Source organism: Podarcis tiliguerta (genome assembly GCF_965153285.1).
Source record: "Podarcis tiliguerta genome assembly, chromosome: 10".
Classification (NCBI taxonomy): domain Eukaryota; kingdom Metazoa; phylum Chordata; class Lepidosauria; order Squamata; family Lacertidae; genus Podarcis; species Podarcis tiliguerta.
This window is the reverse complement of record NC_139543.1, coordinates 53,941,229-53,969,223: the sequence shown is the minus strand read 5'-3', so window position 1 is coordinate 53,969,223 and position 27,995 is coordinate 53,941,229. Positions and strand designations below refer to the sequence as shown.

At 41.8% G+C, this 27,995-nt stretch overlaps 1 protein-coding gene and 1 long non-coding RNA gene across 2 annotated transcripts; one reads left to right on the top strand and one right to left on the bottom strand.

Moving 5' to 3' along the window:
- Positions 1 to 360: 360 nt before the first annotated feature.
- Positions 361 to 18,879, bottom strand: MTPN (myotrophin). Its single transcript, XM_083401586.1, has 4 exons — positions 18,198 to 18,879; positions 9,312 to 9,425; positions 8,057 to 8,140; positions 361 to 3,282 (listed from the first exon to the last, which is right to left on the bottom strand). Exons 1-4 carry the CDS (start codon positions 18,267 to 18,269, stop codon positions 3,196 to 3,198), a joined length of 357 nt encoding a protein of 118 aa, XP_083257712.1. The 5' UTR covers positions 18,270 to 18,879; the 3' UTR covers positions 361 to 3,195.
- An 84-nt stretch (positions 18,880 to 18,963) lies between these two features.
- On the top strand, positions 18,964 to 21,542 carry LOC310658985. Its single transcript, XR_014502565.1, has 2 exons — positions 18,964 to 19,128; positions 19,711 to 21,542. It is a non-coding gene; the product is annotated as an uncharacterized lncRNA (long non-coding RNA).
- The last annotated feature ends 6,453 nt before the right edge of the window (positions 21,543 to 27,995 follow it).

The window sequence follows — 27,995 nt, the reverse complement described above, 5'->3', positions numbered from 1 at the left end:
ATCCCCCAAAATTGTAGGTTTGCTGATCTAGGTAATGTGTGTTAAGGGACATGTTCTGCATCCTCATCTAACTATGAGAGAAGAATCAAACATAAAATCAGAGGCAGCAGGATTCTAATTTTGAGCTGGGAGCTTCAAAGTACTTAATCAAGATAGGCCTTTCCCAAAATATGAGGTTTGCCATTTTAACTACCTTAATATCAGAGTAAGAGTGGGGTACACAAAACGGGTTTTACAAAGGATTTTAATGAAGTTGCAAAGTGCTCGATGCAGAGAATTATAGTAGAGCTATAATTCTATAAGGTTGGCAGTCGAGGGAGAACAGCGTGGGAAGTATACAGAGGCAGATAAAGCTTCAGATTTTTCTATAGCACAATTCAAGTTTATTCCATTCATTCTTGCAACACAAACTTAACACAGTATCATTTAGCAATCCAATTTCTATGAACCATGATAATGATAAACCAAACTGTGTCAAAATAGTTACATTGTGGAAAAAGGTCAAATATCAAAATGCACAAAGCACTATTTTTCTTCCATCAATTGGGTAGAAAGATGTGATTGTTTTCCCCATTTATAAAATATAAGACTGTTCAGTTTGAGATTTAGCATGCAACACTGCAACTGCTCAACTAGGACATTCCACTCTTACCAGCTTCTTCTATCCATCAATTAACCCATTTAGTACTGCATTAAAGAACTAAGTTAAGAAAGCAATGCCTATACAAAGGGGAGCAGAAAGCTTTTAGACCGCAAGTCATTATTTTAAATTGAAATCTGAAATCTGAAAGTAAAGGAAGGATATTGGTGCTAGAATCTGATTTCTAGAGTGCTAGCTTTGACTTCTCTTAAGTTTCCTACCTGGAAAAAGAATTTACTCCAAGAGTTTTCACTATCTAAGAGCTAGCATGAGACATTGGTAGCCATCATTTTTCTCCTGAAAAGCAGGATATGATATGAATAGCACATGATCTGTTCACACAAAGATCTAAAGTTGGGTTTGATTTCTTGATTTCTAAGACAGAAAACAGTGGGTGGACCTTTTATGCCATAGCAAATTCAGAAACATTAGTTTGGCTTAGAGCAAACTCTTACGTATTCTGACCCAAGTGGCTAAAATATACTTTATTATAGCCACACATCAGAATCCATCTCTAATTACGAATAAAGATGTGCCAGAAAAAAAAGAACTGTGCAAAACGCCAACATGATAGTTTTTAAAGAAAAGGCAAGCAGGCAGAGCCTCAAATGTTTGGGCAACAAACTGCACGAAAGAGGCTCAAAGTGATCCAATACTATCTAAGGAGGATTGAAGGCGAATGGACACAGGGTTATGAAATAGCCAGTCATGAAGCACAATTTCAATTTCTCCTTCACTTGATCCATCAGACCTTTCATTTGACTTCAGGAGATATTAAGTGGATCATGCCTACTATGACTAAGAACGTTTGATTTAAAATTAATCTGAACATGTTCATTTACTCAATTAGCATCTTCATAAGCAACGCCTTTCGTGTCGCATAGGAAGGTGAACATGTGACTACACAGACTCTGCATGCAAAGCTTGCTATTTCTATATCACATTCCTGCACCAATACAAAAAAACAAAACCAGATGAACATGGTTCTACTTTTAAGAAAGCCTTTAAAGAATCTAGTTTCTTCCCCCCCTTTGCTGCTGAATATTTGAATGTTGGGGGTGGTATCAGTGCTAATAAGGGACAAATAAATGGCAATTTAAGATGTAACGCTAGCCTGCAATTTTGCATTGTCTATAGAGGCCTTATTCCTAATTCTGTTTTACTAGGGTATACAGAGGGTTTCCCCATTTAAATGAAATGCTTTCAAAATTGAAAAGGTACATTCAATACTATGAAATGTGTATACAAAAGCACACGCCAGTTACCTGGATGACAATGAAGACATTGTATTGCACATCTTGATGCAAAGTCAGTAGAAGCCTCAGTGGGAAATTTTTAACATGATACAAAATTTATCCATAGTTTCTGAGGAAGAATATCCAAGTGCTATTTGCCCCAGCATCTTCTAATCAACACATTAGCATATTACAAAACCCTATGCCTGAATGTTCTTTAAAAATGTCATCTTGAAGAGTTTTTGTGAAATGTCACGTAGAAAGAAGCATCCTTTATTGGGCAGCAATAAAGGCAGGGTTTCCTTTGGAAACATGACTATTTAATCTGTCAAATTACATTTTTCATAGACAATGCCATAGCAGTGACTCAAATCTTATTTCAGAGACATATGCATTTTACAAGATCAATGTGTTGAGGATGAAACTAGGGCAAAGGAAGCTCCTGCCTTCTTTAAAAGAATGAAATTAACTTAAACTGAGAGCCATTCCTTCTTTAGTAATTAAGATACTTTGAGTCTAAATCTTGAAGGGCAAAGTCATCATCCTCTAGCACCAATAGGTCTGGAGCTGTCACTTTCTTCCAGTTAATATTATGATGTGCTGGGGTGAGGAAGTTCCAACTGGAAGTCTTTGAAGAGCAAATCTTACCCAGAACTAAGCACTGTCTATCATCTGGCTGGTTCTTCACAAAATGTTTGGATGGTGGAAAAACCCCCACACGATTTTGATCATCCCTTGGCACCCCGTTTTGAGATGCATTCCTGCTATCACTGTATATTCCATGTTAAAATAGGCAGCCAAAATTAGTGTGGCATCCAACTGTTAAATACCGGGGAATGATAAACCAAAGCCTTCAGCATTGCACAACCTACGTAAGGCACAGGGATACAGTTATCCCAGTGCCTTGACTGGGAGATGACAGCATAGCAGCACAGGGCTGCTACTGCCTTTACAAGTTAGAAAGTACAGGGATGGAGCTTCTGTCTGACAAACTTCCAGCAAGTCTTAGAAGAACAAGGAAAGTTTGCAGACTAAATTTCAGACTCCATTCTTCGCCCCTTCTCCAGCAGAGGTTCAATTTTGCTAGAAATGGGGAAAAAATTGTACCCTGAACAAAGTCCTAAGGAGAAACCAATTATATAGATTTCTACTTTCTCCAAGCAGGTTGTCTTTTTGATAGAGGTACCTAACTAGTCTGATTTACTGTGATTTTTTTTCCTCCCTCCCCAATATTTAGCTGAAGAAGCTGGAAGATACAAAGAGTGACAGACAGGCAGCAGTGTGAGGCCACAGGAGAGACATTAGATCTCAGTCCATCCGTCACTGGAGAAGAGCTTTGATTGCCTGATTGTCAGTGGCTTCAAAGGCAGTCAGACCATCTGGCCCTCTCACAGTCTTATCAGCACCCTGTAAAGAGATGAGAAGAGCTGTCACTTTTAGAGAAAAGGTGGAATTACATGTACCAGAAGCAGTTTCTCGTGAGAGGGTCCTGGTACGTTTGTTTTCTTACTTTACAGTCTATATAATTTCTTCAACTAGAGTCACATTGGCTTGACTAGGGTGTGTGCGTTAATCAAGAGAGATCATTTTCAATTCATTCACCATTAAAAAGACAGGCTTTAAGTAATATCACAATCCAAATAGCACATTTAAGTTATAGAAAGCTTCATGCTCCCATGAAGACACCTCAGCCTCTTGGGCCCACTTGAATAATAGTATTTTCAAAGTATTAATATACATTAAAGTTTCCAATCAAAAGACTCAGTTCTAGTTATCTTAAGACAAAATGCCAATTAAATCCAGGTGAAACCATGGTTCCCAAACCTTGCCTACTTGACTCCTCCTCTGATTCAGAGCCACAGCCTCAATCCTGTTCCAAAGCCTTTACTGGCTTTGCATATACACTGGAGTTTTACCATACACCTTTAGTGGCCTGGGATCCATTCTGCTAAAGACCTCTCACAGCTCCAGGGTGGAATTCAAAGTGATTGTTCTGTCAGTGCAAACATTTCTGCTTGCCTGATGGACTGCTCTTCTCTCTCCTCCCCACAGGTGGTGGTCTGGGGTTTTCCCCCCGACACCTCCCCCCCCCCCAGTAATTTTGGGTGAGAGGAGGAGGATGGGTAGCCCTGTTGTATTAGCAGGACTCGTGGTGGTTCCTGCTAGTGCAACAATTTAGTTGAATCTGGTCCCAAGTGTTGCAACTTTTGAAGGAAAAGGAAATTAAAGAACTCTATATGACATTGACCTGTACGCCTACAAGTAACCTTCTGGAGCTTTATATATAGGCGTACAGGTATATATATATATACATGTAGACGTACATATATGTAGGCGTACAGTGGAATATAAATATCAGACTTCGAGAGCATTTCCTCCACACCCACATGCACCTCTACAAAATGTTGGAAAAGGTTACGCTCTACAACAGTTACTATTCCTAGATGCAGTCATTTCAGAGATAAAAGAATTGAAACTCTGTCTAGTTAAAAACCTACCATATTTCCTCGAGTCTAATACACCAGTGAATCTCACGCACACCTCAATTTTCAGAACCTTGAAACCAAATGAAGTATTTGCTGCTGAATGTAAAAGTGCCATCGAATCTAATGCAACGTAATTTGGCCAAAAAATGTGAGCATTACATTCGAGTAAATGTGGTAGTTAAAAGCACTTTAATTATTGCAGGCATTGGCCTAGAATAAAGGTTGATGTACTCCTTCAAGTTAGACTGTCAACTTTCCACAGCTTTGTCTGTCTTTTAAAGGGAATGTCAGGTGGGTCTGAAGTACCACAAGCACAGAAGTATGGCCCAAAGATGCTTAATGGCTCCACTCTGTCAAAGTCAAGGCTGTAATAGACTATAGCCAATCACTATGATTAGTATGTCAGCTGTGTCTGGGAACACTCATTCACTTGAAATCGCCACACTCGAAAATTTTCCAAGTACACCTTAGTTTGAGGTAAAATAATAAATCAATTTGAGCATGTCAGTCTCCACATTATTTGGAGTACATTTGAGGAAAATGGCATGAGAAAAGAACACAAAAGGGGAAGAGGGCAAGAAATGACGTTTGGCTTGAGTGCTCCTGTACTACTTGCAGAAGGAGGAAAATTAAGGAACAAATGTTTTCTTTACTGAAGATGCTACAGGGGTCTTAATGTTCCACAAGATTAGTAAACATATATGTTGCATTATGAAGCTAGCATAGATTTAATTTCTTTTTAACCAGCCTGCAGATTGAAATAATGTGTCTTGCTTTTTGGGTAAAGGGTTGAGGAATGTTTCCTACTCAAACTAGAAACTCAAGAGGTTTTGTCAAGATACAAGGAAAAGTATAGAAAGAAAACCAACAGTACTTAAAAATAAATAAATCTCAAATACAAACAATGTTTCAACTATAGGACTAAAAAGATTGTTAAAATGGGGGAGAAATACAATCATGCATATGCACCGATGCCATCAATTCAGTGTAGGGTAATCAAGGCAGGTCGATCTAAAACAACAAAACATTTGGCAGCAAACTTATGGAAGTGATCAGCAGGTGAGGGGAGTTTTAGCACAGCAAGCCACATTTCAGTGATCCAGGATCCACTGAGATCTAAACATTGTAATTGCTTTGCTTTTTCTTCTTCCTTTTTAAAAGTAATCCACACAATCAACTCATTTGTGATAGAACAAACTCATACTGATGTGATCAAATATACTTTCTGAATCAAAGGCAGAAACTACTGGCATTGACAAAAAAATAACCTCGAAGGTCTTCTCCAAATTTTCCCTTTGTTCTTTTTATACCCTTCCCATATACTCAGTACCAGAGTTGAAAAAGCGCAAAGTGACACTAACTAGCTTCCAAGCCTTTATTTTAAAGTCAAAAGATGAATCTACAGACTTTTGACTCCACAAGTACTTTAAGGACAAAGAATACAATTCATAACCTACTTCTGCTGGCTTGAAGTTTTAGTATGAGTGAATCCTAGCAAGATCTCTCTATATTTTTCAGACAAACAGCACGTAAACACACACAATTTTAACTCAAGAGAACCACAGCATTTTGTTATCATGAGATGGTATGTGTCCTATACAACCTCCGAAGGGGAAAAGCTCTCAGAATAAATTGGCTTTATTTTCCTTAGTTTGAGAATGTTAAAGTCAACCAAATACTAGGGCTGTGTGCATTTGCTTCAGACAAATTCCAAATCCAGAACCAAAGTGGGACATTTCATATATTTGGGAGTCAGCCAAAGCAAAGCAATTTCCTTCTGAACTGTTCCAAGGCAACTCTGTCTGTTTCCAACATTTCAGAACCTATTCAAATGCACAATCACTGAAAATTCGTACTCTCGTACCCCTAGATGCTCTCCCTGTAAATAAAATACCAGGGAAGTGGGGGTGTACTTTTGTGACTGACAGCTGTAGCTCTCAACCAGAGGATTTTACAGGGCACTTTTTTTTTAACTTCCTGTCAGTACCCAAGGTGGAACTTACCAGAAAGTCTTCCAGTGTTTTTCCACTGCTTTTTGTGACTGTGTGTCAAATAGCAGCAGTACTGAAGGCTTCAAATAATGGACTGAGAAGCACCAATAATTCATGCTTCACACCCAGTCTCCAAGGCAGACAGGAACATGAAGTCCCACTGAGTCCCCATAACCTGAGTCAAGCTCTCCCTGTGCTTTCTCCCTGGCTGCTGATACAAGGAGGGCAAGGCACCATTTTCTGGCACCATCATAAGCCTGCAAGAAGCTTATGATGGGTAAAAAGATATAGGTACCAGAGTTTGTGGAGGTGCTGGGAGATAGCTGCCCTTGTCACCTCTGCTGCCTACTTGGTCACTGCTTATAATAAAAATGCAAGTGATGAGCAGGGCTCCCATCCCCCCCCCAAAAGGAGGATACTCCCCTCCCCTCTTGAAATAATATGGGGAGGGATGTGTGCAGGAAGAGCTTTAGATGCACAGATGCTCTTACTATAGAGCCAGTGATGAGATCTGGGCTTCCAAGTTCTGAAGCAGAGAAAAGAGGACACACACATACACCCTCTTTGCCTGAAAGAAAAGGATTTTGGTGGATCTCTGGGGGCTTTACAAGCAGGTAGGGTTATATAGTTATATATAAACTGTTAGGCTGCCCAACACAACTCCTTATTACACCTGTCAGCGTGAAATATGGCAAGTTTCGTCCTATAGAAGAGACTATTATGTATACAAGTTTTATCTCATTATGTCAGAGAGCAGAACAACTATAGCTATTTGTTGATTTCCCCATTGTAGTCGCTGGGGGCACCAAGTTTCAGATTTTGCCACATTCCAGATTGTCTATCCAGTGTGCTAAAAAGCATGTAGCCCAAACTTTGTAACAGAGCACATCCTTTGTATGCAGGAGGCTGAAGGCTGACTCACCAGCATCTTCATCTATGTAATTTCAGGTAACAGTATTGGGAAAGAAACCATGAAGAGCCAGTCACCAATCAGATTCGCCTGTTTTGTGCAGTACAATGGTGTGACAAGCTCTCACTTAGAACAAGCTTTTATCTACTAAATATGTGGCTCTTCTAAAACTTCCTGTAGGAAGTTTCTCTCCTTGCTTGATTAGCCTCTACTTTGTAGTCACATTGAATCTGGCTATCCTTCTCACTGCAGTTGCATTTAGCATTCTATAACATCAGAACAGCTCAGAAGATAGCTACCTAAGGGGACTTTCAAGACTAAATCATAGCAAAAAGGAAGACACTGTTGACTGTACGCTTAGATTTTCCCAAGTTATGTTAAAAGCCTTGTCCTTAGCTTCTCTTCTTCTGTCTCTTGTCTGTTTTAATATTGTAAGCCTATGGGCACGGATTTCCATTTTTCCATTTTTGTATAGTGCCCACTGGGTAATACTGACTAAGTAATAGGAAAGAGCCACTGAGATCAATAAGCAACTTAACAGAGAGGAGAAAATTGCAGGGGAGAAATAGTAGACACAGGAAAGGTTAAGCATCCTTACCTCTCACCTGCTAAGTCATAACCAATGTAAGTCCATTGATTTCAATGTGTCTACTCTCAGCATGACTTAGCTGGATTCCACCCAATGAATATTAGGCTTTAAAAAAAATAAAAATGATGAAATGCTTGAAGGCAGTGTGGAATTTGTTAAGTTGCTGAATGATTAACAAACCACCAGGCAGGTCTCCGTTTCTTACCTTTGACAGGAGTAACTTCACACAAGACACATGGCCTTCATAAACTGCTGAAAGGAGTGGAGTGATATTGTGTTTGTCTGGAGCCTGTAAGAAAGAGAAATGAAGTTACACAATAAATTCCATCTACAATATACTATATCTAATAATGCTCAGATATCACATTCTTGGCAGGTGGGTATCTGCCAAAAATGGTACTATTGCACACAGAACATATTTAGCCAGCTGCAATGTTGCTAAATGAAAGCAAGTCCAGACCTACACTCTACTTCTGCAAAAGCATGTCCCTAATTTTCCTGAAATGGTTTATAAATGCTGTTAATTATTGGAATTGGTTACCAAATGGAATTACATCAGGCTACAGCAGAGGGCAGGATGGGAGGCAAGGCCATTCCAAAAGAGTAGCTCCTTTAAGTCTCCTATTCTCCCTGAAGTGTTTCATCTCAGCTAGTCATCATAGGAACTTCATACATTTAAGAATTTGGGCATGGATTTTCTTGATTTCCTCTTTCCTACAGACTCTTTCCCCCTTTTGTATCATGGCCTTTAGACTGCAAGCCTAAGGGTAGATGTTGCCCTGTTTGTTAGGATATTTTTTGGTTGAAGAACGGGGTGAAAATATTTACATAAAAGCTTAGTATACAAAACACATTAGAAAACTGGCAGACTTTAACCTGAATAGAAGACAGTTACTGCAGACAGCAGTTTCTAAGATAATACCAACTACTATTATCTTACTAGAATACTAATAATGAAGCAGATTTATCCTCTCATAGGTCTAATATGAACCAGACAGAAATTGCATTGTATCAAATAAAATGGAAGTGTAAAAACTCACTTCATACAAATTGTGTAGTGAACTGTTGAATCATTCAAATGTCGGAGCCATTCAGATTAACCAGATTAGTTATTTTTAATTATCGGCCAGTTACTGAAGACTGGAGACATATTAGTTTTCACAGAGCTGAATGTAGCATAAGAGGCATTTTACTTATGGATGCATCTCATGATCCCTTCTAATGAATAGTCTGTTTTTGTCTTGTTTAAAATACATGCAAAACCTGTTTGAACAAGAGGCAACGGTGGAGCAAACATTGCTGCTGCTGCTACTACTACTACTACTAATAATATGCACATACATCCAAGGACAACTATGCCTCTACATCATTGTTTTGAAATGCACAGAAAACTATCATTTGTCTTCAGTCAAAGACAGAACTAAACCAGAACTAGACAGAGTTTTAATCAACATACATACATTCATATCAGCTCCTTTTAGTAGAAGGAACTCCAGGATCTCAAGCTGCCCACAGTCTGCAGCATAGTGAAGAGGTTTCCTCCCACCTTCCAGTGTCCGATTAACATCTTCACCCTTCAGAATTAAAAAAGTTAATATTTTTATATAATTCTACATCAAATTTAGCTCTGAGATATAACTATGGTCATTACTCAAACATAGCAGACAACACTTGCTTAAAACTCTTGCTCAAAACACTTGCTCAAGACATTACAGCAATATGGGGAAGGTAGTCTGCAAAGCAATGCCTCATTTCAAGAACCAGGGGTGTCAAAATTTATATCGATAGTGTTTATTGCAAAGAAATTTGTTTTTACTGTTCCATTCATCCCTCTACACCTCCTTTAACTTTCCCAAACTTTGATCTGTTCATAGCTTGAAGGTTCACCATTATTAGGACTAATAATGTACAACAGGTGGTATTAACGTAGAAGTGAAATCTTACTAATACTATTAGAAGTTATTTAAGAAGTAGATGTTTTGGAAGCATGACATCTCAGTGGCATGCGAAGACATGGCGAATCGCGACCCGCGCATGCACGGGCTGCGTTCACTTCAGGATGTGAACAGGGCTCCAGAACAGATCCCGTTCGCATCCAGAGGTACCACTGTATAGTCCGGCCCCCCACAAGGCCTGAGGGACAGTGGACCGGCCCCTGCTGAAATAGTTTGCTGACCCCTGTTCTACATCATGTTTCTTCCATAGGCCACAAGATGCTTTGTGAAGCAACCAAGAAGTCCATAAAGGCAACTGGCATTCCCTGGTACAGTACAGTGATTTTGAACCTAGAGGTTCTACACAACTATTAACAGACATAATATCCACAAAATTTATTGTTTTTTCTTGATTAGAGTAAAAGCTACTACCAAATTCTGTATACAGCGGTACCTCGGGTTACATGCGCTTCAGGTTACAGACGCTTCAGGTTACAGACTCCGCTAACCCAGAAATAGTACCTCGGGTTAAGAACTTTGCTTCAGGATTAGAACAGAAATCGTGCTCTGGCGGTGCAGCAGCAGCAGGAGGCCCCATTAGCTAAAGTGGTGCTTCAGGTTAAGGACAGTTTCAGGTTAAGAATGGATCTCCGGAACAAATTAAGTTCTTAACCCGAGGTACCACTGTACTGTCCATGTCTTTTGTTTGTTATACTTTCAAGTGTTATATAGAGTACTTATAGCAAGCACTGTATAAAAATTCTGAAGGATCCACACACCACAAACATCTTAAAAGATTGCATCATGTCCAAAGTTCAATGACCCAATAAATTCCTTAATTCAAATAATTAGAAGTTTCCAAGAATGTAGCAATTTACTCTATCACAATATACTTTTTGGAATACTTCTGGCACTACAACAGTATTTCTAAAGTACTAGTAGCGACTTTTCTTTTTTGGTTCAGAATTTTAGAACTGCTGAATGTCCCTTTCATTTATTAGAACTCAAAGGCTTCTAGACCATATAGATACTGTGCTTCCAGCTCTGAATAAGACTCTTGATAAAGTCTAATCATTTAAATTCCTCCATTCATTTGCATCTCAAATTATAAGACTGAATTAAATTTTTATTGTCTTTACTCATTTGATGCACCATGACATCAGAACATTTAAAAAGCACAATGAATAAATTTAGTGATAAATCTTTTAATTGTGCAACTCTAAGTTTATAATTTAAAATGTTCATTGCTTTTCCTTCTGATTATTAAGCCAAGCCAACTATCTTTGCTTTTGCCTGTCTTTTGCATTTCCCTTTTGTTACACTAAAAGATTATTTCTTTGAATACTGAATTCAGTCAAACTGTTACAGAATGCTCATCAGCACTAATGCCCTAATCACTTGAGACCACTGAATGCACCTCTTGTTCTGATAATACCAACTCCTATCCTGAACAGCAATATAAAAATCCACTTCATGTACCTTCTTCTCAGCTTCTAACTAATAAGCACTTAAAGGCTCTTTTCAGGTCAATATTACCTCCTCTATTCATACATGTAATGCATAACCTAAGGGAAATATGTGTCAGTATAAGAAAACCTATTTATTCATTCTAAGAAAAGGATTCTTATAGTATATCCCTTCAAGAAGAAGTAAAAATGAAAGTCTAGATTCCAATTAAAGTTTTTGAAGTGTCTCAAGACTGAAAACGTATCCCAGAAGTCTTATATTTCTTCACGGTGAATGTAAACCATCAGATAGTGGAATAATTCTCTCACACACTAAAAGGTTCTGGGTTGGCTGCAGTTACTTAGGAAAAAGATCTTGAAGATGAAAGCAGCAAGCTCTCAGAAGTCAGCAACTTGGCTTTCTTAAGACCAACATTATTCGGAAAGGAACTGAGAAGACACAAAGTAACAAACCCCTATAAAATATAAATCTAAAGTTCTCATATCACACAAAGAACTCAAGACAAATTTCAAAAGTCCTCTGCAAGTGATCTTCTCCTGCTGGGTAGAAAGCAGGAGGGAAGGAGAAAGAGAAAGAGAGAGAAAGGGGGGTCTTCTTTTGGCTCTGTCCCAGTCCAATCCTCCAAGTCAGCCCTTCTCACAATTGGCATGTGCCCAAGACATTACTCCCGAAAGAATGCAGGCCTCAACAGAAAAAGAAAGAAGGAAAAAGATTGCCCACTCTGATCTACAGCAGGCTGATTTTTAGAACACCTATTTGCTCCAGTTTCTTTATGTCAAAAAAAGGAACCACAGAAAGTAGAGAAAAGAGCAACTAAATTATCTGGTGAGAAGCATAAATTTGCCCAGAGAAATACAAGACATAGATTTGAGTTTTTTCAAAGTTTCGAAGACTCAAGGAATGTTACGATGTTTAAAATTAAATGCGCTGGTGGAAGTTAATAGAACTCAACCCAAGAACTGTGGTTACCTTGATGAAACTGACAAATTATCTGATTTAAGGCAAATTTAAGATCTAGGACATCAAATTTGCTACATTCCTGTGGTGAGTGGTAAACAAGGGAGAACTGATTAAGTGTTGTGTATACTGCCCCGTCTAGCTTTTTAAACAAGAGAGGCAGCCAATGAGGAAATGTGAACTCTGGACCAGGCCTCCTTAGTTCTGGAAGCAAGAACATCTCATCCAGGAATAGCTGGCGACATGGTTGAGCCTTTCTGTATGTCAGTGCGCTCCTTTCTGTATGTCAGAGTACAAGAATCTTAGAACCACAATATAATCATTTTGATACTGAAATGTTCACAGCAAACAGGTACATTAATCCAACACAAGTACAGGCCCAATAGAAGGGAGAAGAGTTGTCTGAATTGGGCCTTGGTTTTAATTAGTTTTTCAGTTCTTTGCTTCAGACTCTCCAACCCTTAATCTCTTTGTCAAATCTGCCAGAAAAACAGGAAGCTGATGTGCTATATGAGCAGGCAAAAACAAAAGTCTCCCTGTCTACTGAATTGGCATCAGGCTCTTTTATTGTACTATGGTACCTCAAGTTACAAACGCCTCAGGTTACAAACACTTCAGGTTACAAATTCTGCTAACCTGGAAGAGTTACTGTCAGGGGTTCAGGAGTAGAGGCACAGGAAATGGAGAGCGAGGGGGAGGAGTCCGAAGGAAATGGCAGCGATGACAGCGGTCCGAGGTCTCTGAGTCTGTCCAGCGAATCGGAAGATTCACAGAAAGGGGCTCCCAGGGTCAGGGCAAGGGGGGTGCCTAGGGGGACACCCCAGGAAGAAGGGGCCAGAGGGGACTCAGAGAGCAGCAGTTGGAAATCAGGACCAGCGTCCACACCAGAGTGCAGTAGGGGGGAGGAGTCCCAGGCATCGGGATCAGGCGGCGCGCTGCCAGCAGGAGGACAGGAGGCAGGACTGGCCACGCCTACATCGGGGAGCGAGGAAACGGTCGAGAGGAAGGTTGAAGGCTGGGCGCGCGCGCCAAGTTCAAATGTACAGGAGGGCGGCGCAGTTGGCAGCCCAGATAGGGAGCCAGGTCCCAAAGCCCGCCGAAGAGAGAGGGAGGAGTCAGGGGGGTCAACGTCTGCGTCGGAAGAATCCAGGAAGGAAGGGACCCCGGGGGGTAGCAGGACCCAGAGGAGAAAGGAGAGACGGAAGAGGTGGAGTAAGGCTAGAATCTTAAACTGGTGTACAGGGGGCGGAGATTCAGATGGAGCTTCGCCGGTCTAAACCCTAGACGTAGAGCTGGGGCGCTCCGGCTTGAGAATGGAAACTGTACTTCAATAAAGACTTTTGTACATTACTACCGGCTAGCGTTGGTCCTCTGTGAGCTGGGACCTGGAGCCAGCTCTGACAGTTACCTTGAATTGAGAACTTTGCCCCAGGATGAAAACGGAAATCGTGTGCTGGCAGCGCACCAGCAGCAAGAGGCCTCAAGTTAAGAATGGACCTCCAGAACAAATTAAGTTCATAACTGGAGGTACCACTTTATTCTTTTTGGCACCTGTTTAAAATATTTTTGTTTAGGGATGCTATTCAGACAAGTAGATGTTAATGCGTTTACTGCTGATTGTAATTGCTTTTTAAACAAATGTTTGAATTACCTATTTTTAACTGTTTTATTTATAATGGTAATATTTCTTATAAAATGCTTAGGCTTTGCTACAATCAAGCAGCATATAAATCTTGTTAACAAAAGCGTAATATAAAATGTGGCCTTCTACATATTGTTGAACATCTAGTCCCATCTGTCCCAGCCATCATAGCCAATGGTCAAGGATGAATGGAGTTGTAGTCCAACACCTGAAGGACCACAAGTTTCCTATCCCTGGTCTAACCAAAGTCTCTAAACAGGAAGTCTGGAAATAATGTTCGGGGTGGAGGAGAAAGGGACAGTTGAAAGAAAAATGTTTAAAGTGAGCACTAGAAAAATTTGAACATGAAACCAGCAGAGGCTGCTATCAGGAACTGACACAGATCAAGCAGAAACAGAAAGGATCTACTGTAGTGTAGTCCAACACATCTTTGAGTACAGCAGATAGCACCAGAAATGCATGGGCTACAAGACACAGAGGGATAGTACTATTTATCGGGCTAGTTGAATATACTCATGACTCAATTAGAGCTGATGAGACTTTCACACTGAGAAAATTGAGTTCAGGCAATAGGTTTTCATAGAATCCTACTTGACCTGAGTTGTGCTCTAGACCTACCCATTTGTTGCAGTGAATCCAGAGCTAGAGCATCCCTAACAGATGGCTATCCATCCTATGCTTGAAGAATTCCAGGGAGGAGCTCATCAAAACCCCAGGTGACTGGCTCCATTGTCATACTATTACACTCATTACTGCCTCCAGGCAACAGAGAACAAGGCTTTGTCCCTTTCTACACAACAGCATTCCAAATATTTGAAAAGTGCCCCTTCTTAAACTTCTCCTCCTCTTCAAGCTCAACAAACCTGGTTCCTTGAAACTTTCTTCACAGGACTTGTTTTTCATACCAGTGACCATCTTTGTTGCTCTACTCTGAACCTTGTTTGAACTTGTTCACATTCTTCTGATAGTGCAGCACCCAGGAATTCGAAAAAGTACTCAAGATGAAGTCTGACTATTGATTAATTTATTATGAATCAAGACCTGTCAAATCAAACCCCATTATAAGCCCATTCACATTTTTAAAGTATTTGTGCCTAACTGCAGTCAATTGTACATGCATGGCAAGCTGATTAGCTTCTCTTGTCACATAGGTTTATCATAGAATCACAGAGTTGGAAGGGACCCCAAAGGAATTTCAACTAAAGCATCCAAGACAGATGGCCATCCAACCTCTGTTTAGAAACCTGTTTAAAAACCTCCCGAGGCAGTCCGTTCCACTGTCAAACAGCTCTTAAGTCAGAAAGTTATCCCTGATGTTAAGTAATGTGCTAAGTAGACATCTGTGCAATTCAAATACAAAAAATGGAACCTAGAACCAGCAGATTCATACCTTCAGAACTCAATAGAAGAGGCTGAACATCTGTTTATGACTACTTCACACAAATATGATCACCACTATAATGTCCTGTTGTACCATATACACCATAGGATCAGACAAAGACGCATTCCATATTACTAATTGCACCCTAGGGAAGGCAGCTTTCTTTCTTTTATTAGCCTAGAGGAGGAAGATGAAAAAGTAGATGACTGCATCTCTCTTAACTCTCTGTTTGCATGCTAATTCAAGCTGGAAAGAACCCCACAGTTGTAGCTATTGCTATTGTTATTTAGTACAGTATTTAATACCTGCTTTTCTACATAGAGTACCCAGGGCACCTTAAAAAAATAGAAGTGTTGTTAATATATAAATTGATTAACATGACCACCACCAAACCCTAACACAATAAGGATATTGTATACAAATCAAATTTTTAAAGTGATAGATGTCTATCCTGGAATTTGTACATCATTTACAAATGTCCTACATAGGCTGCCTAAATTCTTCACCAAGTATTCTTCAGTACAGGTATCAGTCTACAGCAGACACCTTGTTCAAAATTGTTTGCCAGAGCCTACACAAATCTATAGCTACAAGCTTGGCGAAGTGATTTTGTTGTAGATACACTTACTTTCCCTCTTCCCTGACATTCAGGTTTTATGAAACCTACATCCTTTCATCCTATAAGACTTTTGTGAAGTAGAATAGCCTACTTCTATAGTATATAAACCAACAACACTAATCAGACCAAAGGTCTACCCAGCTAAACAGCATACTTTGAAAGCAACCATACTTGGGTACTTTCCAAAGTTGTTACACAGGAAGGCAGTAGTTTCATGGATTTAAATACTGAAGTGTCCCAACTATTTAGTGAATGAGTTGGGCAAGTCTATGTAATTTAAAAGCAAAAGGGGAACACTGATGAGGAGGGCAGAACTTTCCTGCCTGCAGCTTCTATCCTCAAGTGGTTTCCTCCTGGCGCTGTGGGTTAAACCACAGAGCCTAGAACTTGCCGATCAGAAGGTCGGCGGTTCGAATCCTTGCGACGGGGTGAGCTCCCGTTGCTTGGTCCCTGCTCCTGCCAACCTAGCAGTTCGAAAGCACGTCAAAGTGCAAGTAGATAAATAGGTACCGCTCCAGTGGGAAGGTAAACGGCATTTCCGTGCACTGCTCTGGTTCACCAGAAGCGGCTTAGTCATGCTGGCTACATGACCCAGAAGCTGTACGCTGACTAATAAAGTGAGATGAGCGTCGCAACCCCAGAGTCGGACACGACTGGACCTAATGGTCAGTGGTCCCTTTACCTTTAAGTAGCCTTAGCTGCCAAAAATGCCTTAACACAAGAGCCCCACGGGGCTTCAGTGTCCTCACTTCTTTCTACATGATAAATGTGAAATTGCCCCTAACACCTAGAACTATTGCCCTAACATCATTATTGCACCCAACTTCTACCAAAACTTCACTGCCTTCCATTTCCAGGAACCTGCACCTTGTCCAAGGACACCCAATTTTACAGCGAGGCTTTGGTAGTTGAAAGCCACCATTTCTATCCCATCTTTACTCCAAGAAGCTCAATTTGGTGTATATGGTTCTCTTTACCTCCATTTTATCCTCACAACCACCCTGTGAAGCAGGCTAGGCTAAGAGACTGTGGCTGGCCAGCGTCACTCACTTATTTTCATGGCTGAGCAATGATTTGAACCCTGGTCTCTCAGGCACTGGTTTAACACCAACCACAAAACCAAACTGGCTCTCTTATAAATCTGCCTACCCTATTTCTGATCTCAGTTACACCACTAGCCCTGGAGGCAGAAGGCTCTGCAGATCAGCTATTTGTTTATTTGGCCACCAGAAACATGAAAGTAGACAATGAAATCCTTTTGTTGACCAGCTCTTACTTCCACCCTTGCACGGAACAGCACAAGAGGCTGTCATGCCCACTTTTTAATAAATGTTTGAATAAGAGAGAATATATAACTGAATGGCAAAAGGTGCATCTCACCATCATGCATGCTTCTCCAGTTCTAATGAGATGGATTAATTAGTTCTTAACACAACTTAACTAGTTATACACTCTCAACCGGACTGGCTAAAGAATACTAAGGTCTTAATCCTCCACACTTACTTTTTCCAATGCTACTTTATTTTATCACCTTTGGCTCAATAAAAACCTAGTGGGTACTAAGGTCTTCCATTCAATGTTTCCATTGCTATTTTAGCTCATCACCATTTGCTCAATTAAAAACCCAGCAGGATGTTGAGACACCTATCTCATTTCCTTCACACACTTATCATGCAGCGATTATATTTTGTTCCCTGCTAAATAAAATAAAATACAAGTACAGATACAGATACAGCAGGTAAGGACCACACATTGAAGAAAGGGTGTGGCTTTACGTTTGCAGCATACAATTCACCCAATATAATTTTGGAGTGGGGCAATTCTGCCCTCTAACCCTTTAAGGGGGGGGGGAGGTTCAGAAAGAGGGAACTGGGGAAAGAGGGAGGATGCTTGAACCTCTATAAAACCGACGAGGGACGATAGCACGCTCTGCACAAGCAAGCTCAAGCATAAGGGTGGGCGGGGACTAGGCCTCTAACAGGAGGAAGAGGCAAAGCCTTCCCTTCAGCTTCCATCACGGCGTCAGGAAAGATGCAGCTGCACGACGAAGAGGGGCGAGCGGGGAGGGGGTCACCCACCATCCAAATCATTTCCGGTGCCCTGGAGTGAGGCAAGAGCACCCCTGAGCATGTGTCGATTGCGACACCGACACACACACACGCGGTCTCCAGAAAGTAGCAGGGGAAGAGCTCGGGCCTGAGCCCCGGCACCTTTAGTTTGCGAAGCAGATGACGGCGGGTCCTGTGAGGAAGAAGGGGGAGCCCCGCCTCAAGGCCAGGAAGCGGCGCCCAGGCTCTCCCGCCCTCCCTGCCTGCCTCCCCGCCCACCCGCCCCCGGCGGCCTTACCTTGGCCACGTAGTCCTTCACCTCGTCCAGGTCTCCGTTCTTGAGGGCCCACATGAACTCCTTGTCGGACATAGCGGCTGCCGCCCTGACAGGGGACACGGCGAGAGGGCCTGGCAGCGTTCGCGCGACGAGGGGCGGGGGAAGAGGAAGAGGAGGAGATGGGCGGGGCTGGACCGGAAGCGGGCGCGGCGTTGGTGGCGGCCGTTGGGCTGCTGCCTCTCGCGGCGGTGACGGCCGTTGCCACGCCAACGCCGCTCGCTGCGCGCGCCTTACTCACGGAGAGGCCGGCAAAGGGGGAAACTTAGCGTCCGCCATTAACTTTTCGAGTCGTTTATACTTTAAACGAAGTGTGCTTTTAAACTAACAATAACCCAAAAAACCCCCGCCTTTCGCATCTCTCCCCACACCGCTTTCGCTCGCTCGCCCCGCCCCCACAGAAAAAAGAAAAGTGAGACAAGCCCGCGGAAGCGCGCATGCGCCATGGGGGCGGTATCCGGTCCTCAGCCGCTTTAGCCGCCTCTTTTTTCCCTGTGCCTTGGGCGCCGTAAGGAAGGCACGGGCTGCGGAGCATGCGCAAGGAGGAGCGTCCAAGTCGCTCATGGAAACGAGAATGGACCGGCGGATTAAAAAAAAAAAAAAAAGCGCGCATGCGTGTTATTTCCTCCAGGTTAGCTCGTTCAAACTTAAACCGGATAAATTGTTGGGTAGCTTTCGTGCTCGCGCATGCGTAGATGGTGTTGGCTGTGATGGGCGGTGAGGCTTTCTGATTCACCAATAACTTAAGGTCTCGAAAGCAGCTCGATGCTCTCAGGGTTTACTCTGAAGTAACACCCCCCCCCCCACAGATTTCAACGGGGCTTGTTCCCCTAAGTATACGTGCAGGTCCTACTTAGAACTAGGTCCCATTGAGTTCAGCAAGGCTTACTCTCAGGTAAGTGCAGCTTTAGGCTGCAACCCTGTGCACGCCAGTAGCTCAGTAGCCATGCCTACTCAGAAGTAGGGCCTGTTGAGTTCAATGTGGTTTACTCTTGGGAAAGTGGGGTTAGGATTACAGCCGTACTCCTCTGACACTCAGTGGGACAGGCTTTTGAGTAGACACGCTGTGACAGGACAATCCTATACAAGGCTGCTGAGGGGTAATCAAGCTGTTGAATTTATAGCTCTTCAGATCGTAGAACAAATGCCAAAACTTCAAGGAAAAAAGGAGGTGGGAATATTTTCTTAACATTTCTGCTCCTGTTACCCTCTTTAGTAGAGGTGCATTTAGTTTCTTTTCCCTGAGAATTTCCTCCTAAGGAGACACAGTTGGCACCCGGTAGAGTTCCCTCTGTTATCCCAGGCATTTTAACATTTTACATTTGGGGAAGATTGCTGTTGGTTCTAGTTTACTCTTTAGTTGTTTGGGCTTTGATTTGTTTTTATCTCTCCTTTTTTGGCTGATTTTAAATTGTACCTGTGTTTTGCATGAATTAGTTCTTATTCAAGCTTTGCCTGATTTTTTTTCCTCATGAAGGGCAGTCAGCAAATATTTTTAAAGTCCAGGGTTCAAATACCTACTCAGGCATGAAGCTCACTGGGTGACCTTGGACCAGTCAGCATCTTTCAGCTTAGCCTACTGTACCTCAAAGGATTATTGAGAGGATAAAATAGGGAGCAGGATGTATGCCATTGCCAGCTTGTTGGAGGAAAGGTAAGATAAAAAATGTAATAAAATAATTTGTGTGTTCACTTACTTGGGTTTAAGTCTCATTGAAATCAACAGGATCCCACTTTTCATCCAAACAGGCTCCCTGCATCTTAACAGGTCAGTACCAAACAAAAAAAGTTTACAGTCTTAACAGGCATGACACAAAAGGAATAAGGGTTGGAGAGGGAGGAGGCACATGAGTCAGTTGATAATGTTGCTATAATTTATTGTGTTCATGTAGTACATTTGTTACCATTGGACAGGACAGCCTCTGCTCACAGAAGCCTTCAAGTATATTGCTTATTTATATATTGCATAATAAAAACCCAAGCAGTTTGCATAAAAGCAATAAAAATGCAACAATTTTCAATGTTTCCTTTAAAATGAGATAGAAGCAAAACTATATAGCACAAAGAAAGTTGAACAGCATTGAAAATTACGTGTCAGTTTAGGAAATATTTGGTAGACATAAATGTTTCTAAGAGGCAATTAAAGGTGATTACTGTCTCCGCCTTACAAATTGCTTAAGGGCATTCCATAGGTTGGGTGCTGTCACCAAGAAGGTCTGCTTCCCTGTTGTCACCAAGTGACAATCAATTGGCAGAGTCCCCTTGAAAGATCTACCAGGGATCTGCTAGCTGGTTTGCTACATATTGGTGTTGTATAGAAGGTGGGTCATCCCTAGCATGTATAACCTCTGTACAGCGTCTTCTAAGTAACAGTGGTAGGGAACAAAATGTTTTGTGAGTAGGTGAACAAAGGAAAGTTTCTGGGGGAGTGCCAGCAAAGAACTTAAAGCTAGGGCAGCAGGAATTGGAGCCAAGTTTAGTCATCAGAGTATAAGAAGAGCCTTGCTGGATCAGGCCACTGGTCCATCTATTCTATTCCTCCATTCTAATCTTACAGTGGCCAACCAAATGCTTATGGGAAGTCGGAGTTGTATAGTGCTGAACATTTTCCCCCACTTTTCAGTCTTTTGTGGCATCATTTTTACCAGTTTGTAGCAGCAAACAGCGCGGTGTCACTTTCATTCATGTGTGCTGTTCCATGACAACCAAAAAAGTATACTTTCCACCTTCCAAGGAAAGTAAAATGAAAGTATTTTAAATATTATTGAAGCTGTGTGACCTATTATGAATCTCAAAAATTAATACAGTTCGGTACAGCTGCATGATTATGAAAGGCACCATTAATATAGAGAGACCTGCCAGCAGTGCCTCATTAATGGAAGGTAAGCATGTTAGAGGATCCTTGGGTTTTATTTCAGTGACTTTCTCCTTTCGCCTTTGTACTGCTGAACCTTGAAAATGTAAAGAGCTTCAAGAATTTTTGAAACAAAAACTCCTGACAGGGGTTAAGTGCTCATTAAAATTAATAGGACTAGCAAAGGAGGTTGCTTCCAAGAAAATAAAAATCTGGGAACATTTTGGCCTGAATAATGACTGATTTCACTAGTAAATGGAGAGGTGAGCAATACAATATTTTTCTGCAGTCTTACCCCTTTTTCACTTAAGAAAATAAAACTTTTTTAAAAAAAGGTATGAGGCATAACCTCTCAAATATGGTTAATGTTTGAGTCTGGCACCCTAATCCTATATATTTGTATATGCTTATCAACATACAAATATCCCAGAGGCACTGGAATAATACAAATTTTTATTTTTTTAAAAAAATGACATTCCACTTTCCCCCTTGATGTAGGTTCACCCAAAGCGGCTTACAAATATAGAAGCAAACAGAGACCCAATAGCCAAAATGCAACAGATCAAAGAGCCATGCAAACACAGTGAAGCATCATTGATACATAAAAGTGGCAATAGAATCAAAACCGTGCTTAAAAGGGGGGGTATTTTCAGTTTCCAGGACATCTCCCATTGCTAGGAGGTCAGAGCACTCATGGACTACAAGAAGATCAAACCTATCCATTCTTAAGGAAATCAGCCCTGAGTGCTCACTGGAAGGACAGATCATGAAGCTGAAGCTCCAATACTTTGGCCACCTCATGAGAAGAGAAGACTCCCTGGAAAAGACCCTGATGTTAGGAAAGATGGAGGGCACAAGGAGAAGGGGATGACAGAGGACAAGATGGTTTGATAGTGTTCTCGAAGCTACCAGCATGGATTTGACCAAACTGCAGGAGGCAGTGGAAGACAGAAGTGCCTGGCGTGCTCTGGTCCATGGGGTCACGAAGAGTCGGACACGACTAAACAACAACAATGTTTCCTTTCAATGGTGCTTTGTAAGCAGAGGTGACTTGTGCAAGGAGGAGGCACAACCAATTTTGCCATGGGCCTAAGCAACTTCAAGCATCTTGATAGGCCTGATTTGGGCTGCGGAGGACATTAGGATTGCATTTAGCCCCTAGAGCCCTCTGGCCTTATATAGCTTCCTGTTGTCCTAACCCATCACATAAATCAGGACAAAACCTCCTGATGACAGATCCTGTTATCCACGCAAGAGCTATGCTTTCTTTCTAAATGCCTTACATCCAAGAATTCTAACCGCAGAGGGCCTTCTTGGTGGCTGCACCCCTGTTATGAAACACCCTTCCAACAGGGATCCTTTTAGCATCTACTCCTTTAGCAGTAGGTAAACACTCCTGTTCAACCAAGCTTTCTGATTATTCTGTTCTGCATTACTTAGAGGGCATATATTTTAGCGTAGTTTGCTTATGCTGGAACAGCTTTTTCTGTTGCTTTTACTGCTCTTTTTGAGACATTGTTCCTAATCTGGAGATGGTCATTTTTGTTTTTGTTTGAAAATGGTTTTTCTTTGCATGAGGTGCCTTGAATACTACTGTGTATCAGAAAGACAGCACAAACATATTGTCCGGTGGATAGGAAATATTTGTTTTATTTAGCAAAATGTTATACTGCATAATTAAAAAGAATCTGCTCAGTGATTTGCATAAAATTTTTTAGAACTTTCATAAGAATTTACCAATAAAATCAACAGTTCTAAAAACAATGAAATAGAATAAAATTACTGGTCTGGGTATAGGGTTGTCTAACAAAACTTTTTAGCAGGCATCAAACACCATGCAGCTAAGGTGCCTGACTAATGTATTAATATTGCTATGTTTGCAGTGCAGTTGATAAGCGCCAGGGCGATCTCAACTTGGATGCTGCTTCTGCTGCTGAATAGCTCTGACTCAAATCCAGTGTGCACTTTCATACCATTACTGACTTTGACTGTGCTGACAGCGGCAAAATCTTTTGCCAGTGAGCAAACAGGGCTTGTCCACTTGCAGAATTGAGACAGGAAGTAGCAGATGTTTTTCTTCTGAGTAGGATCTGTCAAAAACTGTACAAGATATCTGAATCTGTTTCACTTCTGATTTTTGTAAGCTGCTCTGGAATTTTTTTGAGCTAAAAAGCAAGGTAAAAAAATCTTCCAAATAAAGAAGGGAGCAATCATGACTCCCACCCACCCAGCCCAGTGGGGCTTTATGGAGTACATGGGTGACTTCCACATCTGCAGCTTGGCCAGAGATGGTAGCCAGGGCAGAAGGTGGGTAGGAAGTTTCATTGGGCCCAGTGCCATTATGGAATGGAAGTGAGCTCAGTTTTGGATCCAACCCCTAAAAATCATGTAAATTCACAGCTAAATAACTTGGATGGATTGTTATTTGCATCTTTCATTGGGCTGTACTTACATGCTTTCATTTTTTTAAAAAAAAATCCCATAGAAGGATTGTCTTTAAAATATTCCCATATAGCAACCTTCCCCAACCTGATGCCTGCCAGATGTTGTTGGACTGCATCCCTCATCAGCCCTAGTCACTATGACCCATGGTCAGGGATGATGAAACTTGTAGTCCAAATTGTTGGGAAGGCTGTTAGTGGCAGGTCTTTGGAGCAGGGAAATGCAGCAGGGTTGACATTTTGAAGTAATACACATTTGCATTTAGAGAGCTCTCCCCCCATTATATTTAGAGGGTTGGATGCGGGTGGCACTGTGGGTTAAACCACAGAGCCTAGGACTTGCCAATCAGAAGATCAGCGGTTCGAATCCCCGCGATAGGGTGAGCTCCCGTTGCTCAGTCCCTGCTCCAGCCAACCTAGCAGTTCAAAAGCACGTCAAAGTGCAAGTAGATAAATAGGTACCGCTCCAGTGGGAAGGTAAACGGCGTTTCTGTGCACTGCTTTGGTTCGCCAGAAGCGGCTTAGTCATGCTGGCCACATGACCCAGAAGCTGTATGCCGGCTCCCTCGGCCAATAAAGCGAGATGAGCGCCGTAACCCCAGAGTCGGCCACGACTGAACCTATTGGTCAGGGGTCCCTTTAGCTTTACCTTATGCAATATTAGTCAAGAGTGGACATATTGAAGCTAATGCACATGGCTAACGTAGATCCATTCACTTCGATGGGTCTACCTCTGAGTAGTAGGTAGCTGGATACAAGCCGGAGTCTACAGTTGTCTAACTACACGTCTGTGTCATCCCTACATCTTGTAATACGTCCTGTAAGGTTATACATTTTGTGAAGAATTTTCTTTTCTCTGTCCAGAAACTACTGCTGATTACTTTCACTGACTTCTATTGTGTGTGTGTGTGTGTGAGAGAGAGAGAGAGAGGGGGGGGAGCAGTTTCTCTCTCCACACAGTTCATAAATTTATAAACCCTCTTTCTTGCCCCTCCTTCGTCATCTTTGTTTTGTTTCATTAATCCATTTGTCACACTTAACTGTCATGACTAATAGCCCTTGATAGACCTATCCACCATGACGTTTTCTAATCCTTTTTTGTACTAGTGAAGACAGATGCAATATTTAAGGAGCGGTCACAGCGGATTCTTCACCCTTGCATGAGACCCTCTGCAAAATTTGCATAAGAAGCATATGTGCCAGTACAACGGTTCAGCCACTGGGTTTAACCCGCACCCTTTGCTTCAGTCAGGCACGTGAAGATTTATTCATTTATACTTTCATCCTTCATCTTAGTAAAGAACAAACCCACAAACGTTTTTAAAAGATGCTCTTGGGGATTGTAGATGATGTAATGGAATAGCCAACCAGTGCCCTTCATAGCCAGCTCTTCTTTGGTTAAGAATGAATCACGCTGCCAATTTGTGGAACACATTTTCTAGAGCTCTTGCTGGGAGAAAAAGAAGATATTACCTTTGGATTGAATACTGTAATCATGGACTAAATTTTGAAGTACAAGAACTCATCATTGTAGCCCCTGAAGTCCTTAACCACACCCCCAAGGAAAGTCCAAAAATTCAGGCAGATGTGCTGATCCATTAAAACACACATAAACAGAGTAGCAGTATACAGCATTATACCCAGTTTAATTAGATTCATTGTCTGTACTTTTGTTCATCAAGTATTGGGGAGTAAACTCCATTGAACTCAGTGCTTCTTCTGACTGTACAAGTTTGAGATGTACAACAGGTGGAAGGTTAACAAAAGCCCTTCAGCCTGCTGAATTGCAACCTTTAGTTTTCTGTTAGAAATGCAGATAGGCTTGCAAAAAAACAACTAGTCTTGCAAAAACAACAACAACATTTAAACTGCTAGTTTGAAGTAGGAACACTGAAAGAAAAGGGGAGAAGAATCTAGCCCATGCTTGATTGCTTTTCCTCTCGTTCTCTGACTTTCTTGATGCTGAAAGTGTAAATCTCACCATATCTTCCTCAAGTGCTTGTGTGTTTTTGTGCGTGTTTCCCTCTCTCAAATATGACTTGGCTGGAATGTAGTGTTGTACAAAGGTACAAAAGTTGCTCTGCCACTTTTGCTTCTGGCCCTGTCCCCTACTGGTGCGTGGCCCCTGGAAGGAAAAAATGTGGCCCTCAGGCTGAAATAGTTTCCCCACTCCTAGTGTAGGCAATATTGGCCCAAACACACAAATAGCTTGACCTGGCATAAGGCAGCTTCCTGTGTTCCTTTGCTGCTGCCGTGAGGAAAGCCCAGCTCCTATACTCTCCACATGTGCAGAGTGGCTGTCTACATTTCTGCATTGATAACATATTTCATTTCAGCATTGGACTCTTGTTAGATTGCCATGTTTTGTTTAATCTAGCACAGTTTTTTTTTTTTAAATTTCAGGGTGATGTTTTCACCCGGACCTCCATATTCTCTCATATATATATTCAGAAACTGCTTCTGTTCACATGTGCCACAAGTCTTACATAACCCAGACAGGCGGTGGGAGCAAGCGCGTTGCTGTGACATTTATTACACTGAGCACGAGGCTTCTATTCTGGTCCCCCTCAATACCAGGTGCCACTCTAGGTGGCAGGTGGTAGGTTTTAATCAGCGGCTTTGCATTGCTTCATATGTTAGCCTTGTTATTTTTATCTCTTTTTGGGGTATGTTTTTGCTCTATTCCTTATTTGAGCAGCTTCTAAATTACTTGATAATTAATGCGGCAACTCGTTGCTTCCCCTGAATGCAGAGCCCGAGCCGGTGCAATCCTTTCAGTGACAGCTATTTATACATATATGTGCGGCATGGGCTGTGTTTTCCTCCCCCATCTTTCAAAGCAGGGTACATCTCACTCCACCCCCAGTGTGTGCATCTTGGTTTCCCTAATATGCTTTGTGCAGCTTCCTGCATTGTGTCTGATGAGAAGCTCGACTCTGATCCAGATGGGGGGAGTGTTGCATTGCTCTGCTCTTGCTCCTTTCCCTGCGAAAGCCTTGCCATGCTGCAGCCAGATATCGCAGCCTTAATTACACCTGCTGTGCCTCCCAAATAATGTGAATTCATGTGGGGCGGCAATGTGAAGAGGTGCCTTACTGTGATTGCTAATGACTTCGGCTGCTGGTCAGTTGCATAGCTGCCCTCCTTTCACTTATGAGATTTGCTGCTGCAGCAGTTTAGCTCGCCAGTCTCCCCGGGACTGCAATTTATCCTGATGAGGAGCTTGCCTTTTCTGTATGGAAACAACAGTTAAGGCTCATCTTCACTGAAATCATAAGGGTAGGTCTCTGTATAATCTTATAGACCCTGCAGATTCTTGAAAAGGATTGAAGAGCTCAATGGACTAACTACACAGTAAATATTTTTCAAATAATAATAAAAAGCATTGCCACTGGAGTCAGATGACCATTGTCTTTGCAGTGATTTTCCAGAATGTAAAGGTTGTGCAGAAACAAGCACACAGGCAAGTTCCACACTTGTGACATCAGTCCGGCATTCTGAAATCCAAACTAGTACAGTGTATTATCTGACAAGACCATATGGTGCTGGCCCAAGAGCAATTGGTTTCAGCCAGCATGTCTGTGAATGAGGGCTGATGGGACATGGAGTTCAGCAATATCTTATACCCTGTCTTATTCTGAATCCTTAGTCAATAGAACCCACCACTGTTAGATCCCAAGGCTACATAGAGATGGATGTTGGGAGTTCTTTACATCTTCCATGCAAAGTTCCTGGTTGAGAGCATCCAACTAATGATCCTGAATGACTTCTTCACAATATATCGTTTCTGTAGAACAAAGTGCCTGGGTGTCCAGAGTGAATTAAAGGAAAAATACACATGTTCATTGTGTGTGATTTTAGCAGACTGCATGGTGAAGCAGTTATTGAATAGTTGTGCTGGGGAGGTAAGTCACTTTTCAACGGAATGAAATAAGCAATTCCCAACCCCCCGCTACTAGCTTAATTGCGGAAAGGTAGTCAGAGAATCTGGGCTGCTTGCAGGAGCCTGGAGGGAATGTGAAGAGGAACCACCACAACATTGTCCTAGAAGTGACAAGCAGCAGCAGCAATAACAACTCCAGGGACTCCTGAGATAACTTGAAAATACAAAGTGCACAAGCTTGTGTTTGTAAACCTGTGATTCGTTCCTTCATTAGGAAGCAAGGGTTGTCTGTGGCTCCTTGTCGGGTGTTGGTTTGTCAGCAAAGCTGGCTTTGCTAGTGCATGATTTGATGGGTAAAAAGGAATTTAAAAGAGGTAGACTGGCAAGAAAAGTAAGCACAGCTACAGCATCTGCCATGTCAAACAAAACAGCTATAGCCTTGAGTTGGCCACCATATGCTGGCCCCATTTGCACATCACTTTAGACCATCATTAACTATGGTTTAAAGAGCACATATGCTGATGCATGAGACTCATACTGTGGACACTTGTCCCTTTCCTGTTCCTGCCACACACTGCCAGGAG